This window comes from Colossoma macropomum, unplaced genomic scaffold (genome assembly GCF_904425465.1).
Source record: "Colossoma macropomum unplaced genomic scaffold, Colossoma_macropomum, whole genome shotgun sequence".
Taxonomy (NCBI): domain Eukaryota; kingdom Metazoa; phylum Chordata; class Actinopteri; order Characiformes; family Serrasalmidae; genus Colossoma; species Colossoma macropomum.
The window spans coordinates 6,730,767-6,749,702 of NW_023494804.1; the positions used below are offsets into that span (position 1 = coordinate 6,730,767).

At 38.7% G+C, this 18,936-nt stretch overlaps 1 protein-coding gene across 1 annotated transcript in view; it reads left to right on the forward strand.

Annotated features, from left to right (window-relative positions):
* Positions 1-18,936, forward strand: part of si:ch211-176g13.8 (F-BAR and double SH3 domains protein 2) — a 42,718-nt gene continuing 23,782 nt past the window's right edge. Inside the window, exons 1-3 of the mRNA XM_036594877.1 lie at positions 1-286; positions 1,914-2,011; positions 7,329-7,374. Coding sequence (XP_036450770.1) covers positions 266-286; positions 1,914-2,011; positions 7,329-7,374 — 165 coding nt within the window. The 5' untranslated portion in view covers positions 1-265. The remainder of the gene's footprint in view (positions 287-1,913; positions 2,012-7,328; positions 7,375-18,936) is intronic.

An 18,936-nucleotide genomic window follows, 5' to 3' on the forward strand; every position in this document is an offset into this window, starting at 1 on the left:
TGCCCCCCATCCGGAAACCCCGTTCAATTCCCACACAGCAAACTTGGGGCTGCAGTTTTTTTTTCACCAGCACCAGCATTAAGTGAAAAAGGGCTTTTGGAAGATCGGTATGGCCTCGTAAGCTTCTCTAGATACCTAGCTCACATCCTACATCCACTTTTTTCACCTCCTCCAGGCCGTTTATCCCAGTGAAAGCAGAGGAGGTGCAGATGTGCTCGGCTCTTTTTCTCGGACTTTTCTCGGGACTGTTGTTGTTGTTGTAAACATGCAGCCTCCGCCAAGGAAGGTAAAACTGCTCCTGTTTCTCTCTCACACGAAATAAACAACGTACTTTAAGCGTTAGAGGAAAGTTTACCTCACAGTTTACCTCAGAAGTGCTGTAGCTAATTGAAAAAGGCAGTGAAAGTGACGAGGCTGCGGTTTGAAAGTACTATTCGCCAGCTTCGTATTCGAATTTTTCCGTTCCACCTTAAATGGTGCAGCAGTTACATTCTGGCGCCTCAGGCGCCAGAATGTAACTGCTGCACCATTTAAGGTGGAACGGAAAAATTCGAAAAAGAAGCCGACTTCAGCTAACGCTGCAGCTGTGCTTCGTCATTATTATTTCCTATATTTCTTGACCTTTAATTATGTACTTATTCTACCAGTTGGCTTACTGGTAGAAACTGGAAAGAGCCAACTGGAGAACCAGGAGACAGTCCAGCTAATGTAGCTAAGTTAGCTATGAAAGTTAGCTAACCTAGGTTAGTGTAAAATAAAACAGCTTTACGAGACTAAACAACGAGTTTAAATTGACCATGAAGATTAATGTTATTACCAAATGTAAACAGCTTTAAATAAATAGATGCAGGACCATCTTTTTTCTGTGGAAAATGTAGCCAAAATACAGCCCCATTAGTGATAAAATGGTCTAAAAATGTACAAATTTGCTAACTTGATCAGTTTGTCTGGAGTAAAACTGCAAAATTACCCCTTAAACTTTTTAAAAATGTATCTGTTCATTTCAAGCTCCACTCGCACTGTAATCAATAGCCTGTAAAACCATAAAGGCATTATTTTGGCTGTCTGTCTGCGCCTTAAAGGGAAATTCCACCAATGCTACAAAATTTCTGAGTAATTCAGTCTTTGAGATGTAAACAGAGTCATTCAGAGAGGTCTGGTATGAAATGGTTAATTGTAGAGGCTGGTTTCTTAACATTGGTGCTGATAGGAACCAGGGGTCACAATGTCTAGAACACAAGTATAGCCAGTTTATTTACTATACAGAACCATCAGTGAACCTACTTGTGTCTTGTGAGTTTTCATATGTAATGTTGATGATGGCGAAGTAGTTGTAAATCTGAAAAAATAACTTCTCCTTGGAGACTGTTTTGCCTTAGAACACCCTTCATGCGTCCCTCCACCTTGAATGGATTAAAATAAATTGATTTAAAAAATGTTTTAGACCAAAACTTTATAACAAACCTACTGTAAAACAATGTCTCGGACACCAGGCAGTGAATTCATAACCATTTTGTGTAATAACCTTCTGTGAGAGAGATTTTAGAGGTGGATGTCTGGTTCCTGTCATCACCACTGTGAGCAATTCTGACTCTACATGTTTCTCTAGAACTGGAGCATTTCACACAAAACCACTCTGAATGAATTTCTTTACATTTCAACCATTTAATTATGCAGAATTTTTGAAAAATTGGTGCTTTTTATTTTAAAACTTATGGAGTTTTCTAGTCCTACTCTCCCATTTTACAATCCCTGTGGGAAAAACAGTATTCTGAGTGGTAATTGTAGGAAGTCCTATGGAGGAACGCTAAAGAAATCATATATATATATATATATATATATATATATATATATATATATATATATATATATATATATATATTGAGTAACAGTATATATAACCTGTACTGCAGGTGAAAGTCAGCCAGGAGCTGAAGCACACACATGCAGAGCAGTTGAGCAGGCTCCATGTGAAACACCAGACCGACTGTGACCTTCTGGAAGACCTAAGGTAAGGCCATCAGAGATCACCACCATCACACTAATGGGACTGTACAGTATGTCACTGCACAAATGACGTATCGTGGCTGTACACTCTCGGAAAAAAGGTACCAAATAGGGAAGCACCCATGTGACTTTTTCTGTCCCAATACCGATTGGTAACTAAGAATTTTTAAAATGAGACATAACAGACACACATTTCAGTTTTTAAACCACATTCTCCAAATTTATTTCATGGCTATGAAATAAGTCATTGTAGGCATCTTAACTGTTATTCTCTCAGAATCACCCAATATCAGATGGTTTAAGTTTTCAAGGCTACATTACATTGATAAAAGTGTAAAAGTCCGAAATAGTTACTTGTTAAACTAAAAACTAATTTTATCTTGTTTTTGATTGATACTTTTAGGGAAGCAGTGTCTAAAAAACAGTATCTGTATTGGATTATTTAATATCAGATCAGTGTATCACTTGTACTAAACTCTACCTTTCAGGGTCCAGTGCTGGTCACTGGGATGGTGCCCTCTTTAATAGGAAATGTAATTATGCCATAATGCATTGCGGCTTGTTCTTTGATCAGGGATTTGTAAGTTTAAGTTGAGTTAGATGAGCTTGTTTCCACTCCAGGCTTGTCATTTTATTCATTATTTAAGCTGATACAGAGGCGTGTAGTTTTGGGAGTGAAAAAGTCTGTAATACATTTTTTTCTTTATTTTCTGGTTTAAGTGACTTAATTAAATTTTTAATTGCCGATCAACTCTGAGTACCAAATCTGTATGCTTGTGCCCATTTTCTGTCTGAACTGATCTCAGGTTTGTCTAAAATGTTGTGAAATGTGGTTTTATGGCTTTTGCACACTTATCCTCAGAGGTAAAAGTGTGCAGTGTGGCCTTAGACAAGCGTTGACTGGACTTAGACAAGCCTAGTCAATGCTCTGCTGTTTACATGACTTCTGAAATCACCCCAGGCTCTTTTGGGAGTTCCTCTCAGAGTTTGTGAAACATGTGTCTGTTTGTATATGTCAGGTTGTGGGGTTATATGACCCATATCTCTTATTTGGATCGTCGCTGTCAGATGAAAACCTTGTAGCTCTATTTTTTTGGTATTTTTATATTTTTTAGTGTTGTTACAAGCTAATAAGTACATTAAAAGTCAAGAAAGTTATAACTTATAAGTTATATAAGAAAGTTCATTCTTCTGTGATGGTACCATTTTGAAGATGTTTTGTTCAACTGGGATGATATGCAATTCTGCAAATATATATATGTGAATAACATGGCTCATGTGTATTATATGTATGTAATTACTTACATGCAATAAATATATAAATAAATATATATATATATATATATATATATATATATATATATTTGTATCACAAGTATCTATGTGTAGAAATGGCAGTATGACCCATATAGAATATATATATATATGTATGTGTGTCTATGCATATATATATATATATATATATATATATATATATATATATATATATATATACACACACATACACACCGTGGCTGTCAGCACAAAAGCTTACTTTTTTGTCAATTTTATAAATTGTGTTTTGTTTTATTTTACATATTAGGAGATTTTATGATGAGCGGATCAACAGAAACATATTATATGTATTATACGTGCAACTGTGTATATATATAATAATAGTATAATAATAGTTAGTTCCAAATGCTTTATTTATTTAAGTGCACACAGGTAATAATAATGTGTTCTCTATGTATTAAATATAAGTGTCTTTATATAATAATGATTTTAGGGACTCACTGATGGGAATTCTGGGCCAAGGCCAATATCCAGTGTTTCTCTTGTACATATCTGCCAATGTTGATACATAAGCATTTATAAATTGTGACTACATCCATCTGCATTAGCCTTTCAGACAAATATATCCTTTATTTCTCTAGAGCTGCAGATGCAGCAAAATAAAAATAATGCAGATGCAAATAATATGCAGATGTTTTAAGGCAGCAACCCAGCGTCACCTAAACATCCTGCTCTTCCACAGTGCAGTAAATACATCGTCAAATATTGGTTTGAAGTATATGTCAAATGTAAGCATCTGTACGATTCCGATATTAATATTTTAGCAAATATCTGCCCGTACGATATGATTCATGTATCATTGTGCATCACCTTTTTAAGCTTAACTCTAAACCTAACCCAAAGCTTAACTTCACTATTTTTTTCAGCTATTTTTTTTTCTATTTCAGTTAAAAACTTATGTTTTTTGTAAAACCACTTTACAGAGTCTCATTTTGGCTGATCTGTGATCTGCAGTCTTTTAGTAGTTACTCATTACAAAATACTAGTTCTATAAAACTATGACAGGATTACTTCCTGGAAAAAAGTATCTCATAACTTAGTATTTGCAGTATTTGTTGAGGTAAAACATGAGAACGATGCAACAAGAATAAGCAGGACGTCTGTCAAAAATGTCTGCTGTTAAAACGAGGCTATTTGTTACGTTCAGTAAATGTATTACCTCCGCCTGGCTGTTACTGTTTTGATGGCTGGTTTTCGTGGCAGGGTTACAGGCGAAAAAGGTGGAGTGACACTGAGTGCGTACACATGCACTCAGTAATCCGATCATAATTGGATTTCTGCAGTTATCCGATTATTCAATGGTCATGTAAACACCATACTCTGATCTAGAAATCCGATTAAGAAATCTGATGAAGAGAGCTGGATTTTAGCTCAGTAATCAGGTTTCTCAGTGCATATAAACTCGCACTCTGATTTCTTTCGGATTTCTCAGTCTGCGCATGCGCAGAGAGCAGATGGTGGATGTCGCGAGACACAGCAAAACACTGTTGGAGTGGCGCTGAAACCAAACACGAAATAAAGGATTTAAATATTCTTCATCTTCTAGATGATGTATGTTTGTATTTTCAGGTAAAACCATATGATGTTATAGACACTGCATGAAGTTTGAGTTTTACATCACGTTTACGTCACGTCTTCTTCTGTGAGTTTATTGGTTGGTTGCAAAGCAGAAATCTGATTACTGCCTGACTTATGTAGACCTGGAGTTTCCCCATTATCTGATTACTCAAGTGCATGTAAACATGTTGATCGCATTACTGACAAAATCTGATTTTCTGCAGTTATTAGATTGTTAAGTGCATGTAAACGCACTCACTTAAAGAGACTCGGTTGGAGGTATTGGTGTGCATAGAATACCTCTCAGCCAATCACATCGCAAGGGTGGAAGTATCTGTGGGATAATAAGTCAGTCTCTGTAATGCGATTGCAAGAATTTGAACTGTTACGTGTTACTCTGCTTCTTTACAGGTAGAAGTAATCACAGTACTGCAGTGTGTTACTTTGTACTGTGGTAGACCAACACTGGTGATCAGCTTAGCTCTGCTATCGGAACAAAACCTCAATTTTTGTCGTTTTTCAGTTTCTGACGTAATTTGAAAGTACCCATTGTCCTACACATTGTGTGCAAATTTCATGATGAATGGATGAACAGAAATGACCCAAAATGACTTGGAAAAAAGTCTGGTTCCATTGACTTACATTAAAAGTAGAGTATGTTTTTTCCTTCTCCTGTAAAGTTCTTATTTTAGAGATATATGGTTTTGTTCCGACAACAGCTATATGCTCCTTTTACATTAAATGAATAGAAATACGTGAGACCTGACCTGAGATTAATGTACTTACCTGAGATGCTACATAAATGTGAACCAAGTGGTTCTGTTTTTCTCTGGTTTTCCTCAGTCGTGTAATTTTGGTCCTGCCCTAAAAATGTAACTGATACACACACATATGTGCAGGATTGCAGAACTCACATATAGCACTTTAAGAGGGTTGGAAAGGAGTTCAGATTTCACACTGAACTGACACTCTTAGTGAGACATGCAGAGTACACAGCCCAGCTCAGAGCACCACAGCGCAGTGATGTAATCCTCTGGTCCATAGCTCTCAGCTTACGTCAGCGCGGAATGATAATGCAGTTCAGCCACTGTGATATAACATCACATCCAGCCTTGTTTCCACTTTTCCCAAAACAAAATGAGATGTGTACATACACTACGGCGCAAAATCAGTATTTAATGTTCACTCTTTGCTTTTATTACAACTTCCATTCTTTTCAGGAGACTCACTTTCAGTTTTTCAAAGAAAACTGCAGCCACACCTCCAAAGTTCAGTCTTAAAAGTTGGTTGCATTTTCTGCTTCTCACAATCCAAGCAACCCTTTCACAATCCAAGTAACCCCTTTAGCGATGTCGAGGTCTGGACTCAAAATGGCTATCAACTGTAAATTATTCATTCAGTTCCAGGAAAAAACACAACATATATTTAACGATTAACATACATGTAGTATCAAATTTTCAGTTTATAGTTTGTCCACTTTTATCTTCCATTCAGCTTCCATTGTTTTCAGGAAACTCACTTTCAGCTTTTCAAAGAATCTGCAGCCAAACCTCCAAAGTTCAGTCTCAGAAGTTGGTTGATGATTTTCTGAAGTAATCAAACACATTCAGTGGTGTTGAGGTCTGAACTCTGGGGTGGTCAGTCCATCGTTCAGCTTCTTTGTTTGATGTGTCCGTCTCCTTTTCTCAGTGAGGTTCTTCTTGACAGCTACACATCCTTTCAGACCCACAGCGCTGAGTCGTCTTCTCACAGTGGAAAGATGGACAGAAACACCTCTAATCTCCTCAGAAGCATCTGAAAAATGAAAAGCCTGCACTTAACCCTTGTGTGGTGTTGGGGTCTGTAGGACCCATTTTCAGTGTTTACCAAAAGAAAAATATGTGATTTATTATAATTTCAACCTCAGATTCTTTGGTCTTTGCTCATTTTCTGTGAAGAACGTATAAAATAACCCATTTTCAGGGTCTTCACTCTGTTCACCACCCACACATTTATATTACACATGTGGTGTTTGGTGAAGCAGCGGGGAATAAAAGTGTGGAGGTGCTGTGTCCTTCACTCTGTTCTCCTCCTACATGACCTGCTGTTAGTGTGTGTGTCTGTGTTTGTATATATGTGTGTGTGTGTGTGAGGGTGGACAACATGGACAGGCTGCTGACTGGCTACAGCTGCTAATGGAGAACCCTGCACTGGACACTTGTGATATTTTAAACATCTGGTATTTTACATAAGTTGTTATGGCTGTATTGATTTAAAAAACAATAATGCGGTGGGTCCGGCAGACCACTGAGTAACAAACACATGTTTTATTCAGGTGTATTTAATGTACACACTTCATAAGTAAACACAGTGCATCGCTTTGTTCAGTGTGAAGAATGTGGTCGAATTCTCTTCTGACTTGGACTCCTGCGTTTGTGTCTTTCCTCCAGAACATACAGTCAGAAGAAGGCCGTTATAGAAAAGGACTATGCACAGGTAAGTCTACTGCACCCTAACCAACAGTGCTTTGCATCTAAGGGAGTATAGTTTACATTTGCATATAATTTGCTCATTTTCCTGTCTGCACTACTTACATAATGGGAATAGTGTTCTGTGTGCTGGAAAGCGGAAGGTGATGACGAGAAAGACCATGTAATTTATTGGTGTCTGGAGTCTGAGAGAAGCTCCTTATTATGTTGGAAATGATGTATGCAGTCTGTTTACAAACTAGGGCTGCACAATTAGCCATGTTTGAAATATAATCATCATTTTTGGCTTTCTGGTCTGTAATTATATTACATGTAATGTAATTGACTGTGATACTGGTGAAATTAAAGTTAAAGCTCAGTGTCCAACATATCAATTTTCAGGCTCTGGTGCATTAAATCGTGACATAATTGCCATTTCTATGTAGGCATAACTCCTTTTCCTTTGGTAGCATACTGTGCAGTTGTGTGGTACATTATTTAGTCTTAATTAATGTGACAAAAACTAGTCTCAGTTTAATTCCTAACTTTTGTAGAAGTGACGGAAAATAGGCTACACTGTGAAGAAAAAGATTTTCTGAGGATTTAAGATGATAAAATGCAGTCAAACTGTTTTGTTCCTACATCAATCTTGGGGCCGAAATTAAGAATTTGTGGACGCAGTTATAGAAACATAGTCATGCGCAGAAATTTGAACACCCCCAGTCAAATTGCATGTTTTGTTGTCTTGAAGTGAAACAAGGATCTCCATGGACAATCTACACCTCATCCACATCTCAACAGACTCACTCTGATCTTACTGCACCTTCAATCTAGCAAATCTATACTTACACATACAGATTGGCATGTTATACATCATCTGTCCATATCGTGTATAATCTGGAAGATTTCTATATCAGTAATCTACCCCCTGTGTGCCCTGCATCTCATTTATTATCTACCTCAGACTCACTAACTGCACATACGGAGATGTGTACAACTTATTACTGTACAACTGTACATTGGAAATTGTGCAGTAGTAGTGTATATTGTGTATATGTGTATATATTTAGAGTCTGTGTTTATATGTTTCTGTTTTCTTCCTCTATTCGTGTTTGAAAATAAAAGACAGGGCCTGACTAATACAGTAGTTGGCCAGTAATCACTATTAGCGACCTGTGGTATTATTGATTTGGTGATATTATATTGACTGATAATATCACCAATAACTAACTGTTTTGTTGGTGGCAGCATCGCTGGAAATCAACCTTGTACATTACCAAAACATAGAAAATGCACCCAAACCTAACTATTAGCATGAGAATAAGATTACTATATATACATTTTACTATATATAGTATTAAAATTTTACAAGGGGGCTACACACCTAAGATTTTCACTCACCTTTCACCTGTGTTAATGTGATGTGACAATAAATGTGATTTGATTTGAGGAAATAAACCAAAATATGGCATTTTTCTGCTAGTTTTAGTGCACATTTTCTCTTAATATGCTAAGTCTAACATATTGGAGAACAATTAGAGTTAAATAAATGATCGTCTTAGCTGTCATTGTGCTGCAGTAATATTTGGTCTGACTGCGATTGAAATCTACTTTCCTCACAGTAAGATTCAGTCCTTCAGTGTTTGGTAGTCACTGCACTGCATGAGCAGGAAAACTGTTTTGACACTGAGCTTTTCAAAGGATGACACAGTGCAAGAAAGGCTGTTTTGTTTCAGAATACCACAGCAATGTCTGTGTTTTAGCTTTTGCTCAGTCTGAAACAAGCCAAGTGTTTTGATTTTCCTTCTCCTTTCTGCTCTGTCTCGGACCGGTCTGGCCTCCACATTTACTCACACATGAACCAGCTTTCTCTTTTCTGGAAAAAAAAAGTGGCATAATGTCACGATGTCACTCCGTCAGCCTCACAGGGTTAAAGGAGGCTTTCAGTAGCCGCTGTTGACAGTGATGTCCACGTTAGCGGAGTGTTTTTTGCTCGTGATTGTGAGCCTCGCTGGGCTGAACGTTCAGAAATGTCTTTTTGGGAGTGTTACTGCATACATATTGGATTTATTGACTGCGGTCAGCTATGAATGGCTATCATTGAGATGTTTTGAGTTTGAAGCTGGATTGTCTTACGGTTCTCCTGTCTGTTTGGCAGTGACTTTGACTTGGTTTGTTATCTCTGTGGAATGTACATCTGCAGAGCGGAAAGCTCAGGCCTTTGCTTTCTGCTGCAGAGGCCTTGCACACTTTCTGAGGCCGATGCTTTGTGGGTCCAGAATCCCCTCTGGTCTTTATATGATCCGTATGTATACACTAGAACACAAAGTCCAAACAGTGTGAACATTTTGTGACCGATACCAATTTTAGGCAGATAAAAATTCTGATAGCTGATAAGACCAGACTATATAATTTGATATGGTCAAAGATTAAACATCAGTAATACATCTTAATGTCAGTATTGCAGGGCAGGGCTGGAGCTTCTTAGAATTCTTAGCAGTTCTTAACTGACCTTCAGGACACACTGGGCTGAAACCAGAAAAAAGCTGACAAAAAATTAAAACAGTTTACATAAAATAAACTTCCTAAAATTATTACAGCGTGCTGCACTAAGGCCCAATCCCGTTTCACCCCTCAGCCCTACCACTTAGCCCTCAGCCGTCCGTTTTGCGCGTTCACATCTAGGGGTAGGGTGTACATGGCCCTCCAAACGGAGGTTTTTCAGCGGCTCACTCCAAACAGAGTGTTATGAGAAAAAAAAAGAAAAATTGCCAAGTTGGCTGCACAAACGACCAAAGAAACCCACAAATGTGAGAATTTTCTATGTTAAAAAATTGCGACAACCACTGTATTATCTTAGTGTAATGTTGTTTCAATGTATTATGGTCCTTTTCTTCATAACAAGCATAAAAACCGCTAGTAGTACTGATGTCTTGGTAGTTAGCTAGCTAAATTTCCTGTTCCACCTTAAATAGTGCAACAGCTACAATCAGGCGTCAGAACTGCTGCGCCATTTAAGGTGGAACGGGAAAATTCGAACAAGAGGCTGGCGAATATCTGATTTCAGCTTCGTATCACTGAAGAATTAGTGGTGGGTGATAATAAATAATTGCCCCCCTCTTTGAAGGCGTATGATGCCCTAAATGTAACTAAAGCCCAGCAGTGAGGAGCTGAACTTTACCCTCCTCTGCTGTCACTGCAGACTGGCAGGGTCGCCTACAGAGTAGCGCTAGTAGCTGTTAATGAAGTGATGCTCTTTATTTGAGGGTCCCATTTCAGAGGGGAAGATTTCAACCACTACCTGTTGTAACTCAGGGGCAAGATGACATTTGAAAACAAGGGGTCGGGGTAAAAATAAGAAATGGGTTTGGGCCAAAGTGCCACAAATCTCAGTCGTCCTCAACAGTAGAGAATTCATTCATTGCATTGAATTACATTATATTTTTAGTTAACAGTGATTGATCGAACAGTGATTATAAATTGTTTGCCTACAGTTTCTTGTGGAAACCGTGAAATAGTTCCACACAGTCATCATTATCACTGTTGATTTGCTGCCAGCTTTAACTGTTTGAATACATCTGTGCTGACTGGCGACAACAAAGGAAACAAACAGCATTTTTGTTTACTCTTTCTCAATTTTTTACCTTTAAAATGATTTATTACGTGTTTGATTTTGACACTTTTGTAGACCATATAATCGATTAATCACCGACTAATCATGGTCACTTTTCAGTCCGTAGAATTTACCAAAACCTCTAGGATAAAACGTTTGGTGTATCATACATTTCATACATTCACCGGACACTTCATTAAGTACACCTCCTTGTTTCTGCGACTCATTGTCCATTTTATCAGCTCCACTTACTATATAGGTGCACTTTGTAGTTCTACAGTTACAGACTGTAGTCCATCTGTTTCTCTGATACTTTGTTAGCCCCTCTTTACCCTGTTCTTCAGTGGTCAGGACCCCCACAAGACCAAAATGATTTTTTAGGTGTTTGATTTTGACGCTTTTGTAGACCTGTTTAATCTTTGTTTTTTGGTTTTTGGCAAAAGTGGCATTTTTTTTAACCATTTTCAGACAAAAATTGGCCAAAGTTCCAGCGCATCCCCATTTCGTATAAAAAGTAATTAAGTTTGGACATGTTATACATGTTTTTCTTATTTTGGCCATGTTTATTGTGTTCAAATTTACCAGTTCAATCTGTAAAAGAAGCAAAGAAGTAGTGACTGTCAGCTCAGCAGTCTCTATAAAGTTACCAGTTTTCCTCATTTCACAGGAATCTGTTTCTTACAATATAAAACAGACCATTAATTAGCACTGATTTGTTGACAGGATTTTTCCCAGTGCATCCACGAGACCTTAATATCATCTGATATTATTGTTATATTGGTCAAGCCTATATAACACACATTGATCCTGCTTTAAAGTGCTTGGTTCTGTCACACAAACACATACAGGCTCATAAAATAGAGATATACATGTAAACACAAAAACACAGAGTCACAGGAGAGTCAAGAATCCTGTTGTTTTAACCTCATTAGGACAGAATGCGGTGCTTGTAGAACCAGTGCCATCCTGTCGAAAATGCTGAGTCTGCGTTATGTGGGGAGACTGGGACGAGAGTGATAGATTGAGAGGACAGAAAGGAAGGAAAAAGACCTTGGTTGGAAATGCCTCTGTAACTTCACAGCTGTGTGCAGCATTTCCACATGATTAGAATATTTTGCATCAGGCCCTTTTTTTCTTTCAGGATTTTTACTTTTGACAAACTGATGTGCACTTCTGAATCAACAAGATTCTGCTCACAGCGTTTGTCTGTGTCATTCGTTTAGGCAAAGTTGGGAAGTAACTAGTTACATTCACTCAGTTACATCTACTCAAGTAACTATGTTTGATGGAGTTGTAGTAGAGTCCGACTGATATAGATAGATTGATAGACAGACAGACAGGCAGAAGGCGGCTATTACAGCAGCACTAGGTACAGTAAAAGCAAAAAAAACAAGAGCAAGTATCGTCATACGCTATTCACAGATGTGTAAGTAGGAGAAGTAAAGGTAAAAAAGACAATATACTAAAAAAACCATTAAAATGTAAGTAATGTGCAGCTCAAAGATAAGTAAGTAAAACTGTATAAATATTATACAGGTGACAGTATAGTGGTGTGTGTCCCATCCAGTGAATGAACCGAGTGACTATACACTGTAATATGTTAAACAATAATGTATGTTAACGGTTGTGCAATATGCATGGGTGTATAAACAAGTGGCGGTGCAATATGCAGTATGTATAGGTGTATAAGCAAAGTGGTAGGGCATAGTCAAATGAGTAGAGAGTAGGGCTGAAAGATCAATCGTTTTTATATCGAAATCGCAATTTTCAAATTGCAAGAGCTGCAATTTTTTGTGAAATTATAGCCTATAGTTCTCCAAGGTTCTTAAAAAGGATGGTTCTTTAGTAAAGACAGTTATGCATGGTGAAATGGTTCTCCACATTGATGGAGAATGTGTTGTAATGGTTCTATATAGCACCAAAAAGGTTATGCTATTGTTACAATGTCAAGCTTGTAGACATAGAAGAGCGTGTCGGTGCTATATAGAACTCTTCTCAAAAAGGTGCTGTATAGAACCATGTACAACACATTCTCCATCAATCTACCATTTCACTATGCAGAGAACTTTTCATGGTGTACATTAGCAAAAACATTTTTTTAAGTATTAAGAAGGAAAATTGGACCTAATAAGAGTTCCTGTAGATAAGTGAGACCAATTAGAGGCAACCAAACCTCCATCTGTTGTGACATCACAACCACAACTTACTGGCAGTTTGGCCGTTCATGGGTCGAGCCTCAAGCCAAAAAAGGTAGATATTCTGGTCTTCTTTGCCAAAAATAAATCAGGGCTGAATCTTAATTTATTTAAAAAATCGCAATTTAAATTTCAGTCACAATAATAGACAAAAAAAATTGCAATTGGATATTTTCCCCAAATCGTTCAGCCCTAGTAGAGAGATGTAATGTCCAGCTGGTACAGGTGGATCCAGATGGTTAGGTTTGGGTGCATTTTCTGTTTTGCTACTGTACAAGGTTGATTCCCAGCAATGCTGCTGCCAACAAAACAGCTAGTTATTGGTGATATTATTGGTCGATACCAATAATACCACAGGTTGCTAATAGTGATGGATAGTTTTGGCCAGCTATTTATTAGTCGGGCCCTGATTTAAATTTTCAAACACTATTACTTCTTACTTTTACTCAGTTGTATTCGTGAGGAATTTATATTTTACTCATTTACATTTTAGCTGTTAACGTTTAGTCACTGGGCTTCTTTGCAGTTGGTTCACATCTCTCACTTTTGACTATTCTTAATTTAATTTGGACCAAAAACAGAAGAAAAGAGCCTAAAAGCCTTACGTCCTGTGCTGATAGATGTTAGACATTCCACTGCAGTTCTATAATTTATGCAGTACTTAAGCAGTCTTCTTGATAAGTAGTCTTTTGTTCTTCTACTCAGGTTGTTTTTTTGGAAAGAACCTTTTACTTGAGTCATTATTTCACAGAACTACTTTAACATATGTATGGGCTGCTCTGCACATCTCTGCTTCTGCTCACTCTGATTTAGGTGTCTTCGGCAAGAAACCTGAGACTGTTACTGCTTTAATAACCAACAAGAAACTCACTGAAATGTTTCTTTTATGTCTGAGGCATAGCGTTTCAGCCAGAACAGCAGTGCTGTAACACAGATCGCTCTGTCGGAGAGGGTTATAAGACGAGCGTGTTGGCACGCAGAGCCGGAGTAACACCAGTGGACCTCGGCTTGTCGTCTTACGTCGCCCTTCACTCGGTTATTAATTGGCATAGTTGTTACACAGTCTGGGCCTGTTCTTGCTTGATGCATCCATCTCTCATGCTTTACTGACTCAAAACAAATGGAACCATTTGTCCAAATGCGCTGTCTGTTTTGGTGCATTCAAGCACACGTCAAATTTAATTTGATTCTGAATCATGTACTTTTTCCTGACTGTACTGGTTACTGTAGTGGTGCTGCCTCACAGCTTTGAGGCAGTTCTAATGCTGATGTAGCTCCTTTTGGAGTAACGATGAGTGATAAAGCATTTTTTACATGGAAACTTCTAGTATGAAACTTCGTTTGGAAGTGGCATTATGGTTTATTGAAAAATGTTTCATGAAAAAGGCATTTTAAATCATATGAACTTAGAGCTGAAAATGAGCCAGATAATGTCATCAAAAGGCTCCTGATGTGGCCAAACTATGGATGTAAACGATTAACGCATAAACTTCACCAACAAATAAATAATTGTTCAACCAGTGCAGTGGTTTTAATTTTCCAAAAAATAACAGTCCCTATTTAAAAAGGTGTTTTATCATTCAGTTTGGAAATGTTTTTGTATTTTACGCATGAGGGTGCAATAGGCAATTGTTTCCTGTGGACAGACCTACTAAAACATGAAGCACGCAGCTAAAAACAGCGTTCAGGACCACTTTTTGAGAGGATGATGGCGCTACTACAGCAGTGTATCATATAAAAACATCTGCAATCGATAAGACAGACTGATAGTTTGTCCATGTTTTCGGAGAGAAAGTGTGATTCACAGCGATGTGAGAAACACACAGGAGTGTTCAAAATTCGGTCCATAGAATTTGCCAAAATTGGCACCCCTAGCTTAAAACTTTCACTATGTCATACACTTCATACACTTACTGGTCACTTTATTAAGTACACCTCCTTGTTTCTACACTCATTGTCTGTTTTAGCAGCTCCACTGACCATATAGGTGCACTTTGTAGTTCTACAGTTACAGACTGTAGTCCATCTGTTTCTCTGCATACTTTGTTACCCTGTTCTTCAGTGGTCAGGACCCCCATGGACCCTCACAGAGCAGGTACTATTTGGGTGGTGGATCATTCTCAGCACTGCTGTAACACTGACGTGGTGGTGGTGTGTTAATGTGTGTTGTGCTGGTACGAGTTGATCAGACACAGCAGTGCTGCTGGAGTTTTAAACACTGTGTCCACTCACTGTCCACTCTATTAGACACTCCTACCTTGTCAGTCCACCTTGTAGATGTAAAGTCAGGGACGGTAGCTCATCTGCTGCTGCACAGTTTGAATTAGTCATCCTCTAGTCCTTCATCAGTGGTCACAGGACGCTGTTGGCTGGATATTTTTGGTTGGTGGACTGTTCACACCACCACCACGTCAGTGTCACTGCGGTGCTGAGAATGATGCACCACCTAAGTAGTCCTGTGGTGGTCCTGTGGGGGTCCTGACCACTGAAGAACAGGGTAACAAAGTACGCAGAGAAACAGATGGACTACAGTCTGTAACTGTAGAACTACAAAGTGCACCTATATAGTAAGTGGAGCTGACAAAATGGGCAGTGAGTGTAGAAACAAGGTAGGCGTATGTAATAAAGTTGTCGGTCAGTGTATCATCAGTTGCTGTCAATCATCTGTTTCATGGTGTAAGATTTTTCATTTGAATTTCCAGGAACAAAGCCCACTGTTTTCAGATGAAGTCAGAAGATCTGATAACACATTCATGAGCGCGCACACACACAGACACACACACACACACATTACACACAATGCATTTGCTAATACAAGCCGGCCCCACTTCCTTTTCCCCCTCAGCCTTGCCCTTTGAAAGATGCAGGTAATAAAACAATTCATGGCTTCCTGCCTTAACCCATGCTGCAACACGCAGATAACCATGGTAAGACCTGGAACACAACTCAGTCCAGTGTAGTAATAATGTGAGATAGTCTTAGAGCCTATGATCAGAGTATATTTTGATCATTTTTTGTATTTATTATCATCAGAGATTTACTTATGTGCTTATAAGAAACTAATGTGTACTAATTAATATGCACATGTTAAAAATGTGAAACCTTGCCGAATCATGTTAAGTAAGGCTGTTATAAATGCCCCTAATAAAGGATTGGTGATTGATATGTGGCCCAAGCGCGATTCTGCTTTATTGATTCAGCGTCCAGGTGTCATAGCATGGCAGCTGGAGACATGCTTCTGTTAAAGGCGAGGCATACAAGAGCCTCCAGTGTCTCCTCATTTGAATTAGGATCCTCCAGATCCACCACCTGCATGGGCCTGGTTGTCCTAAATGGCCTGCGAGTAGAGAAGCCCCTCTCATCCTCATCCTCTCTCCTCCTATGGGCTATTGAGTTGAGGCTGTTGGACTGGCAGAGCCCTAGCTCGCTCTGACAATGCTGGTTTGTGGTGTCCGGGCCTGGCTCTGACCCCGGGCCCGGGGCTCTTTCAGAGCCTGGAAGTAGATCAGGGCACACTGTTCTCTGTATTCAGGGAGGAATGCAGATAGCTCTGTCTCTTCCCTGTCATTTAAAGCTCTGTGGAAGCCTCCAGGCTAAGGGTGGGTGATATGGTGAAACTATAACATCACAATGCTTAAAGGCATTCTTATGTGGAACGATACTCAGTTTTTCTGAGTTAGAACAAACAACGTACACCAGAAAAAGCAGTAGTGCCCCATTTAAAGACAGCCTGAAATCAAAATGCAACTCTTTTTATCATGTTAGTTGATGCCATTGGTCATATTAACCGTGATTCATTATATCATACACCAATCAGGCATAACATTATGACCACCTCCTTGTTTCTACGCTCATTGTCCATTTTATCAGCTATACTTACTATATAGGTGCACTTTGTAGTTCTACAGTTACAGACTGTAGTCCATCTGTTTCTCTGATACTTTGTTACCCTGTTCTTCAGTGGTCAGGACCCCCATGGACCCTCACAGAGCAGGTACCATTTGGATCATTCTCAGCACTGCAGTAACACTGACATGGTGGTGGTGTGTTAATGTGTGTTGTGCTGGATCAGACACAGCAGTTCAGTGTCCACTCACTGTCCACTCTATTACCTTGTCGGTCCACCTTGTAGACGTAAAGTCAGAGACAGCAGCTCAGGTGTGTCATCATAGTTTGTGTTGGTCATCCTCTAGTCCTTCATCAGTGGTCACAGGACGCTGCCCACAGGACGCTGTTGGCTGGATATTTTTGGTTGGTTGACTATTCTCAGTCCAGCAGTGACACTGAGGTGTTTAAAAACTCCAGCAACACTGCTGTTTCTGATCCACTCAGACCAGTGCAACACACACTAACACACCACCACCATGTCAGTGTTACTGCAGTGCTGAGAATGATCCACCACCCAAATAGCTCTGTGAGGGTCCATGGGGGTCCTGACCACTGAAGAACAGGGTAAAAGGGGGCTAACAAAGTAGCTCAGAGGACCTCTCCACTCTAAAATATGTTAGAGTAATGCATTAAAATGTGTTATAATTTCAGATATTTTGGCTTTAAAAAACAAAACCAGAAGACATGACTACAAAAATCACTGTGTAATTCAACATTCAACATAAACTATGTAAAAGGAACAGGAAAAGAAGCATTGATGATGCCTACGATGTACTAAAAGTGTGTCATAACATGATCATGATCATTAGCCACGTTTACATGCAGCCTGATAATCCGTTCTATAATCAGACTAATGGCTCAATCGGAAAAGAATACATCCGTGTTTACACCTCAGTGAGAATAGACTAGTCCGATTGAGGCCATTTGGAATACAATTTCTATCCGATTGAACGAGGTGGGTAATCCTGTAAATGATCAGTTAAACAGAAGAATAATAACCATGTAAACGTCTGTATCTGATTACATTCCCTATCGGAAGTGTTACTCTACGCATGCGTGTCATTTTGCATCTGATGCATGTAAACTGAGATCTTCCATCAGATTGTTGAGTATAGTGAGCAAATAAACACCTCAGTCTTAATCTGTAATCGTAATGTATTCAATCGGGTTGGCAAAAATCTTTGCATGTAAACACAGCCAGTGTAACAGATCGTCATGTCGACCACCACTGCTATAGGCTTCTTCACTGACTTCTCTCTGTTAGTCTGGCAGCTCAGCTTGGTGTACCAATTGATTGCAGTTGGTTAATCAGTCGGGCAGTGGCAGTGACCCCTGTTAGATGTGCTAAGGAAAGTTAAGTTGCCCGGCATGGACCCAAATCAGCCCATCAAATACACAAGCCTCTGCAGTAAACGGAAGGACAGAGATGCGTTGAGGGTGTGTTATTGTAAAATGCGTATGTCAAATATAATAAATTGTAAAAAATATGAATGATACTGTAATTGCAAATATTACTTGTATAACAACAATTAATGATTACAATGATTATAACTATCATTAATTTATAGCTGCAGGATCAGCTGCAGTTTTAATTGGCATATGATTTGTACCTCTTTGCCTCAGAAACAGGGAAAGACATCTTAATACAGTGGTAACTTCATTTCTTCCACAAATACTGCATATATTCATTTATACTGCCAGCAAATATAAGATTTATATGATCATATGTTCCTTTGTGAACAAAATCAATGTCTTAACTATGAAACCAGTGTGTGTGTATGTGTGTATATATATATATATATATATATATATATAATATATATATATATACTGAACGTCCTCCATGACTTCTGCCTTTGCTGAACCTCCACACGGTTCATGAACCACAGTGAAT